Genomic DNA, 9,206 nt, shown 5'->3' with positions numbered 1-9,206 from the left:
TGACATTCATATTTCTCCTGTTTCATTGACCAGAAAATGCACAATGAAAAACAGGTATGGCCAGGGTTCATGGCCATATACTGTATAGCGTGTCTTGAGTGTAGACTCTACACTCAAGACACGCTATATATGGCCATACTGTAGACTAGAGGGTTTGATCATGTCAGATCAACATCGTTGATCTTCATATATGGAGACGGCCTGCATATATGGAGTGTGTACGAGGCATGATGTCACGAGGCGTCGGAGGCGTGATGGACTGACAACTATATTGAGGCGTGAGCCGCGTGACTGTCGGAGCGACGGACAGGTTTTTCAGGTTGCGACCTATGGTCGCAATAAAAATGTTTAAATCTTGTTTGACATGGCGCGTGACATCATCACCATACCCGGAATTATGCGGGAACGCTTACTGCAGGCAAAAAACTACTTTCTGACCTTGACAGCCGATATACATCCAAACAGAAATGTGATCTGATTGCATTAAACAACTTTAAACGATGTTAAAGTCACTTTGCCACTCAATTTGTCACTGACTTTATGCATGCGCATACCCTGTATAGTCTATATACCGATGATGAAGACAGACAGAAATGGTGCCATCTTATGAGCATTTAACCGAGGACCAATTATGAAGACTAGAGGTCTTCATAAATGCCCATTAGCCAAATGTAATATTATATAGCCATGGATGATTGATAGGTTGTAATAATGTGGATAAGTGATCCTGTTTCAGAAGAACTCAATTGAAATTGTACAAGAAAATACATCTAGCACCATGTGTTTACAGGATACATCTTTCTTAATGTAAAATAAAGGTAAAATAAAAGCTAGAAGCTAGAAAAACTCTTAAATTGTGTAGCCCATGTTTTAATAACACTAAAAGTTAGGCCCCTGTCACACCTTTGAAACAGCCGTCTTATGGCCTATTGTTTAATTAACTTAAGTACTCTGGCTGAACATTATAGTACACACACACACACACACACACACACACACACACACACACACACACACACACACACACATTTAACATATTTATTTGCATTCACATTTTACAAGAAATGTCTTGAACACAAACAATAGTGGATGCGTAAACTTGAAAAAACTTTACAAGTGCTTCAGGTTACAGATCACGGGTACAGAAAGCATCGCCTTCTCCATATATGGCGACTGCCAATTATTGCAGAATTTTGCCGATGCCTTAGCTCTCGGCTTGGGCATGCCAGACACACACACACACACACACACACACACACACACACACCACACACACACTCCGAGAACAGCCTGCAGTCTTTAGTCGAATCGGGTGCAGAGAAGAGGTGTGTCAGGATATCACTGTACGGGTAGAAATGGGGCTGAGGCTGTCCAAAAACAGTGGCGAAAGCCCTTTTCACAGTATAGTTTCCAAAAAGTAAAGGTATCAGAACCAAGCTACAGACAATAAACTTAGGACAGGCACATATCATTTTAAGACCGGGGTGCAACAACTGCTTCAATCAGGCTTAAATAAAAATCTGCTTTGAAAGAGCATTGGAAGATAATGCCTTTATTTGAGTAACACATGAGTCACATTTGGCTGATGGTCTTCAGGTCTTGGAGCCTGTGTCTCGAGTGCCCCCTGCTTCTGCAGTGCCCCCTGCTTCTGCAGTGTCCCCTGCTTCCGCATTGTCCCCTGCTTCCGCAGTGTCCACTGCTTCCGCAGTGTCCCCTCCTGGTAGTAGTCGAATAGCTCTCTTGGTGATTTTTTGGAACGTAGGGATGGAGAGGTAGTAGACAACAGGATTCAACATGCTGTTGAGATAGGTCAGGGTAAGAGTGAAGTAAAATGGTTCGTCCAGTATTTCCAGGTCGTCATGATGATCGTCATGATGGTCATGATGGTCATGATGGTCATGATGGTCATGATAGTTATGATGTTCAGCTGCAGAATGGCTGTTGATCCAGGTCAGTACCTGTGTAATGTTACTTGGGAGGAAGCAGACAATGAAGACGGCTACCACAGTAGTGATGAGCCACAGAGCCTTTTTGATCTTGGCATTTTGAGCCAGTTGTCCCCTTCTCAGATGAGCAATGATTTGGAAAGTGCAGTAGAGTATTACAACCAGTGGCAGCCAGAAGGAGAGTACAAACACAGATCTATGCCACGTCAAATTAAACCACTTAAAATTGGACTGATCCTCTACCAACTGAACCGTAAAGCTCTCGCAGTGGATTGTATTGTTTCTTGTTATAGCCAGGAGATGAGCAGTCATTGAGATAGTGACCACCCACAGTCCAACTGCACAGCATACTGCTTTGTAGATACTTAAAGAATTGATGGGATGGTGGGGGTGCACCACACGCACATACCTGTCCACAGCAACAGCCAATAAGAACATAATACTTCCAGTGCGGTTCATTGCAAACATGAAGAGATTAATGTTGCAGAAAGTATCACCAAACATCCAGTTCATCTCAAAGAAGTAGTAGATTGCACGGAATGGAAGAGCTGCCATGAGCAAGAAGTCAGCCAGTGCCAGGTTGAATAGGAGGACAGTACTACTCTTCCAGGGCTTCAGGTGGAAACAGAAGATCCAGAGAGCCAGGCCATTACCGACAACACCCAGAATAAACTCAATGATTAGTACTGGAGGTAGCAGTTTGATGAGCCAATTTCCATTGAAATGGAAGAGGTGCATTTTTATTAGGTCTCGATTTGTTGGTCCACTAAATAAGCAAATTCCTATTGCATTGCATGCTTATAAGAGGTGGCACTTACTGAGCATAGACGCACTGTGGTTGAATGATGACGCTTTTAGTCAGTTACAGGAAACCCACCCATATGTTTCTTTTCATTAGAAGTTTGTTTTTTGCACAGAACATCCCCAAAATGTAGTCATTTACTGACACTGTGTGCATGTTAGTAATTAAAAAAAGAACATCTCTGCGATGTGAGTGAGTGTGCATAATGCATATAGCCAACACCAACTCGGTGGTGGTGTTGGCTATATGCACTTTTTCCTAATATCCTAATATCTTCCTAATATCAAGCATCAGGTTCCGGACCGCTGCCATGCCTCAGTGTGTCCACATAAGTGCTGCGTCCCCTTCCCATCCTAGTTGTGCCTTAAGTTGTCTCCCACAGTATCAGTGGCCTGTGCCTGACACAGTGCCGAGCCAGCCTAATCCTTCTCTTTCTGTTCTTGCCCGTGACCGTAGACACTACTAGACAGGGGATATAAAAAAATCTGGGAATAAATTCCTTAGCAAGAAATGTCTTCACCAATGTGTTTGAACGGGTGTCTATAGTAGCATATTTCACAAAAACTGAAATTCAGTTTCCCTAGGCCTATAGGGGAATCTGTGACAGCTGATGAAAGTTGGGATACCCTTAACCTACCTTATGGGAAAAAGCATGTGAGCTGCACCGCAGGTTGCTGCAATTTCCTTGGCACAAGGGGAAACTAAGAGAAATGGAAAATTACGTTTCACATTGCCGGTATCGGGAATCAAACCTGCTGCATCCCTCTGTTTCCCAAGCGGGGAGTTGTGTCGCTTGTTATTGAGAAAAAGGAACGGTGAGGTGGGGGGTTGCGGGGGAACACAACGTGAAATGGTTTCGCAAAAAGTGTGTCGCCGCAAGCAGTCACAGCATGGATGAATATAAACTGAGAACACCTCATGTCAGAGGATTACTTTAAGTTGTTGATGTACACTTTAAAACAGCTTTGGACAACATTATACTATTATACATTATACTATACTTAATAATACTATTTTCCATGAGCTTGTAACTTGTAAGAGGAGACCCTGTCCTTCGGACATGGGTATTGGGTAGGGAGGCCGTCTGGGAAACCAAAGGTCTTGGGTTCAATTCCCATTCCCGGCTATGTGTAGAGATGTCTATGAGCAAGACATTTAACCCATAACTGTTCCTCCCTGAGCTCTCATCTTAGCAGCCATTATCTGAGAGAAGCTGAAAACTGAATTTCCTTCACTCAGCTTCTGAGTGAAGTTGAAAACTGAATTTCATAGCCTATGGCATGCAATGAGCTGAAAAGGTGGGCTTGGACAATATTCTGCCAAGAAGTGGTTTTGGTGAAAAAGAAATGCTTGCTATGAATTCAGAAAAATTGTTTGACCCCTCACATGCGAGCAAAATTAAATGTTGTATTTTTTACCCGCATAAGGTAACCGAACTTTCAGCAGCTGTCACAGATTCCCCTAGGGGAACTCCAGTCTTTGTGAGATGTGTTAGACTACCTGTGGTAGGGCAGACTGAAATGTTTATTTTTTTCCCTTTTCTGCTCTCACACCAAGGTGCCAGACACAAGTAAGTAAAGTAACACCGAAATTCAACAGAGTTGCAAAACATCATACCACACAGGAAATACAATTACAAAGAAAAAAAAGGGGCATTTATAAAGTACTGTATATTGTGCACCCCCAAATTGATTGATTGATTGATTGATTGATTGATTAATACTTTATTAGTGCTGAAGGCCTGTGCCAGGCAGCTGGCGGGGGTGTACACGCACATCTTTAACAGCTCCCTCGCACAGGAAATAGTCCCCCGGTCTTTCAAGTCTTCAGTCATCATACCAATCCCTAAAAAATGTATATGATGCCATTGCCATATTTAAATAATACCATGATGATGCCTGTAAAAACTTTAAGAATATATAAATTATTTTTATAAAAACCAATAAATACGACATACCTCAAATAATGGTAACTAAATGTATACAGTAGTAAGCCTATAGTATAATCTAGTATAAATAGGAGGCATATCATTGATGATAATCATGAAAACATCAGTGCAGGGTAGTCATAGAGTCAATGAAGTCATGAATTGGGGAGGGGAATGGGAATGGGGAGTGGTGCATGGGTGTTACAGAACCTTGCAAGGCTGGTTTTGATGCTACAAAACCTTCAGCCTGAGGGAATCTTGATCATTATGATTATTCTTATTATTTGCCCCCCATGCTGATTGAACAGTGCCTGGTAGATGTGTTATGCCTGCCAGTATTGAGCTGTGGAATTTATGAACGAGCCTGGGGCGTGCACCTGGACTTCATTTATGATGTTTGGACATTTGGACATTTTCTAGGATGGTCTCTTGGAGGGTCTTGTGTACTAAGCACTCAGAAAAATAATTTACTTTCAAAGAATAATGGTCTATCCCCCCTTTATTTTATTGGGCAGATATAAACATACACACAGTAAAATCCTATAAAATCTTTAATGTGTGGAGAAGCAAGTTCAAGGGAAGAAGAGGGAACTGGGAGAAGGGAGACACAATATTGTAGATACAATCGCAGTTGTGTGTACGTTTTCTATTTGTCCAGGCACTGACACAAACAATGCTGATACATTTGTTTTGAGCTAGTCTGAGTCATGCACCACATTCATTATACACACACTTTCCCTTTCTTCTCAAGCTTAGATAATTACCTTGCAACTGCAGTCCTCTAGGGTCAGTCCAGACCTGAGGCATCAGTTGAACCTCACCTGGTCTTTCTCACCTCTCTTGTCTGTCCTGGTAAATGAAGTGCCTTTCAAGTTATATCCATTATGGGGTAAAACATTATGTGATGGTAACATACAAGCTGCTTTAGCAGATAACTAACCATTATTTGAAGGTCCTTTTCTAATCTAAATATCCCGTTTGCTGGTTAACCAATGTTAAGAAGTTCGCTTAGGATCTAGGATTCTATTTTAAAATATCTGTCAATTAAAAAAATATGTTCCTCGCAATGGATACAGATAAATACATTCTTCTTACCTGAAAACATCAGTAAATTAAGTTCAGCTGGGCTTTATAGCACTCAGGGGGCCCTAACTTGCAAGTAGGCCCCCAAAACATCCAGATTTATAGAGGTTTCCTACAGTTTTATAAGGCCTTATGGTTTTTAAGTGTCACATCTGGGTCAGGAGGCCCAGAATTCCTAGCAGAACCCTCCTGGCTATTGTACGGGCGTCTACATGTCTGGTCTCACAGGGACACTATAAATGTAGGAGCTCTAACACACAACAGGCCAGTCACAACACACTGAACAGAATTTGGTCCTGATTTGCTGATCAACATGTATACGATGAGACTAGCCACCTTCACCTGTGAGTATGCACATATTATCAATAAGGATCAAGTCATGGTGTTTAGTTCAGTTCATTTTCTGTGCGCGCACACACCAAACTGCACGCATGTCCAGGACAAATCTGTTACCTCTCTGCTGTGTTTTACCAATAGCAATTGGTCTATTTAGGATGAACATTTGGCAGAGCAAAGAAATAATTAGTAGTCTAACTAACCCTATTTGCGTTCCTTTTCAGTGCTAGCCGCAGCCTGGTATTTCACCACTGCTCGTAAGTATTTCTTTTTTATTTGAACTATTTGTTTTAGCCATTTAAATGCTTTATTCATAGGTCAGTGTAGAAAGATAGAAAGCCAAGGGCAGAGGGAGAGGACATGCAAAAGCTCTGATTTTAACCCAGGTCCTCGCTCTCACAATGAGTACAATGGTCAGTGCACTAACTGGCTGAGTTTTTAACTGAAGAAGTAATAGTGGTTAGGAGACACCAATATTTTACCTAAAGGGGCTTCTTTTATCAGAACAAACACTGGGAGAATTAACTTTGTCTTTTTAAGTTATGGTTAGTAATATTATCTTATGGTTTTGATTATATTATGGGCGGCCCTGAAGTAAAAATGAAATGAAAATGAAACTCACTAAATACTTGAAACCCTGATTAACCTTAGAAGTGGTGACACTCCTGCAAATTGGACAAGATTTGTCTTTATAATTATTTCAGGTATACAACCATGCTTATCATACTTACAAATAACTAATACTGGTAGGATAAACCATGGTTCCATGTGATAGCTAATGTTATAATCACCCAGCCGGCACACACTACCTGTCTGTCAAACCAGACGAGGGTTCAGTAGGCTACTTAGAGTTTACAACAGCTAATACAGATTTTCATTAATCATTACAATAGCATGTTTCACCATCAGTAGGCTAGAGTTGTGATCTGAGTCATCTGACGGTCTGACCACTGTGTTTTTTTTAACAGAGGGAGTTGTGATCTATACCTGTCACAATGATACTGCCGAAATTAATTGTGGTAAGAACACAGGCAAACACACGCACACGCACACGCGCGCGCGCGCACACACACACACACACACACACACACACACACACACACACACACACACACACACACACACACACACACACACACACACACACACACACACACAATATTGTAGAACATGATCTCTTCTTCACGCTGACCAAGTCTCCTCTCCTGTCCTCCTCATATTTGGCAGATGTTGGCAGTAAGATCAAGTTAAATCACATCCTGTACAAGGTAGGGGTTGGGACGCGTTGCGGAGAGGGAAAGCGCCACCCAGAGGACGGACCAGACAACTACTGCTCCTTCCCTTGGGCAGAGATGGTGGTAGAGGACCTGTAAGATGTGACATTTTATAGCTTGTTTTTACTTTAAAATTACCTCATATTTTTGGACAATTATACAATTAATGGTGATGGAGTATTAAGGAATAGTTGCTTGTACAGGCAAGTTTTAAAAATGAATCTAATAGATGCAAAGTCAAAAGTTGATTGGTGATGAGTAAGACTACATAATGTCGTTGCTGCCGGGCAGGAACCTTTGAATGTCAAGACAAGATTTGTAATGTTTTTTATTTATTTAATTAATGCCTAAATGCCCTAATGCGTTCAAGATTGTTGCGCAAAATTAGTATAAAATAGCCAATCTACAAGCTTTAATTTAGCTAATTTTGTTTAACATTTTGAAAATGAATATGAAAGAACACATTTCATCAAGAACTTGTGACTAATTAAATAAGCTACATTGGATACATTTTTTCCCATTTCCTGTCTGTCTGTCCATTCAGGTGTACCAACAAGAGGTCATGTAAGGTCCCTGTGACAGAGATGGTTTTTGGGGAGTACCCTTGTAAGGAGGCCACCAGATACCTGGAGATCAGCTATGAATGTGCCAAACCCGAAAAGAAACCTGAGACTGAATGTAAGACACCCACACACGACACACACAGACACACACACACACACACACACACACACACACACACACACACACACACACACACACACACACACACACACACACACACACACTAAAGAATAACGGTATTGACAATGCAGATTCAGCCCCTAGTAATTTCTCTAAACAAATGAGACAATATTTAGTATCGAAATCAGGTATAGGTCACAGTTCATTTCAAAATAATAATATAACATAGGCCTAATACTTATTTATTTCTTCTTTTTTAGGAGACGCTGCGGCTGAACACACAGGAGTGTGACTTTCAGGATTCAAGATTCATAACTTTATTGTTCGTTACCATAGACAGATCAGGCTGAATGATGTACTCCGCTCAATATGTGGGTTCTAAAAGGGAGATTTAATTCCTGTAAAATTGCATATTTCACATATAATTTCACCCATGTAATGCTTTTAGATTTTTTTAAAGCCCAAATCACCAAGTCGCCTAAGCATGTTGTAAACTCGTTGCCTGTAAGTTATCATTCAGCAATAGCCTACTTTAAGCTGTGTTTTTTATTTTCAACTTTTCTTTTCTTTTTTCTTTCGCGGCATGAAGAGTTGAAGACATGGTCGTTCATACTCATTCATTCTTAAACCAAATGCATTAGAGCTTACACTTTTGTATAACATTTTATTTTTTATGCATAATAAATATACAGCATACAGCATACAGTCAAATGCCAATTTGGTTGTTGCCCCCTTTTTTCTACCTCTGTCTACTTACATATACTACTGTAATAAAGTAGAAATGTGATCACCAGTTCCTTGGTCTGTGTTGTCTGTAATTTTTGAGGGGCACTAGTGCCCCTCCTATATAAACAGCTATAGTTTCTGTCTGAACACAAACATTAAATGCCACTGACAATGAATGGAGAATTTACGCACAAATGCAAACCCTTGGCCACTATTATTGGTGACGTAACTAAGGTATGTTTCAAGGTCGGTATGAGGTCAATAATGGTTTTAAAGGATTTAGCGCCTAGTAATGTGGGTAAGAGCTAGTAAGAGCACCCCTCACTTCACACGGGTGTGATTTTTATATAGATAACTTAAGTAGCTGACAAAATCATAACAAATGGGAGAACAATCATAAGTAATTTGGTAATGACAAAATGTTTCAG

At 40.8% G+C, this 9,206-nt stretch overlaps 2 protein-coding genes across 2 annotated transcripts; one reads left to right on the top strand and one right to left on the bottom strand.

Moving 5' to 3' along the window:
* Positions 1-1,592: 1,592 nt before the first annotated feature.
* Positions 1,593-2,684, bottom strand: LOC308316956 (hydroxycarboxylic acid receptor 3-like; the record flags this gene model as incomplete). The annotated part of the gene is made up of 1 exon (XM_080765747.1): positions 1,593-2,684. One exon carries the CDS (start codon positions 2,682-2,684, stop codon positions 1,593-1,595), a length of 1,092 nt encoding a protein of 363 aa, XP_080621873.1.
* A 3,342-nt stretch (positions 2,685-6,026) lies between these two features.
* Positions 6,027-8,845, top strand: LOC308317162 (L-rhamnose-binding lectin ELEL-1-like). Its single transcript, XM_080765998.1, has 6 exons — positions 6,027-6,102; positions 6,319-6,351; positions 7,063-7,113; positions 7,322-7,463; positions 7,913-8,046; positions 8,313-8,845. Coding segments are annotated over exons 1-6 (393 nt in total). The 5' UTR covers positions 6,027-6,071; the 3' UTR covers positions 8,315-8,845.
* Positions 8,846-9,206: the final 361 nt, after the last annotated feature.

This window comes from Protomyctophum bolini (genome assembly GCF_963924005.1).
Source record: "Protomyctophum bolini genome assembly, chromosome: 6".
Taxonomy (NCBI): domain Eukaryota; kingdom Metazoa; phylum Chordata; class Actinopteri; order Myctophiformes; family Myctophidae; genus Protomyctophum; species Protomyctophum bolini.
The sequence above is the reverse complement of the archived record's forward strand: the minus strand, read 5'-3'. Positions and strand labels throughout refer to the sequence as shown.

What these genes read in the sequence shown, in the direction of transcription:
- LOC308317162 (XM_080765998.1), top strand. Translation starts at nt 6,072, where the DNA reads ATGTATACGATGAGACTAGCCACCTTCACCT. An exon ending in GAGACTAGCCACCTTCACCT is followed by an intron (nt 6,103 to 6,318) that starts GTGAGTATGCAC and finishes GTTCCTTTTCAG; the next exon opens with TGCTAGCCGCAGCCTGGTAT. An exon ending in TACTGCCGAAATTAATTGTG is followed by an intron (nt 7,114 to 7,321) that starts GTAAGAACACAG and finishes CATATTTGGCAG; the next exon opens with ATGTTGGCAGTAAGATCAAG.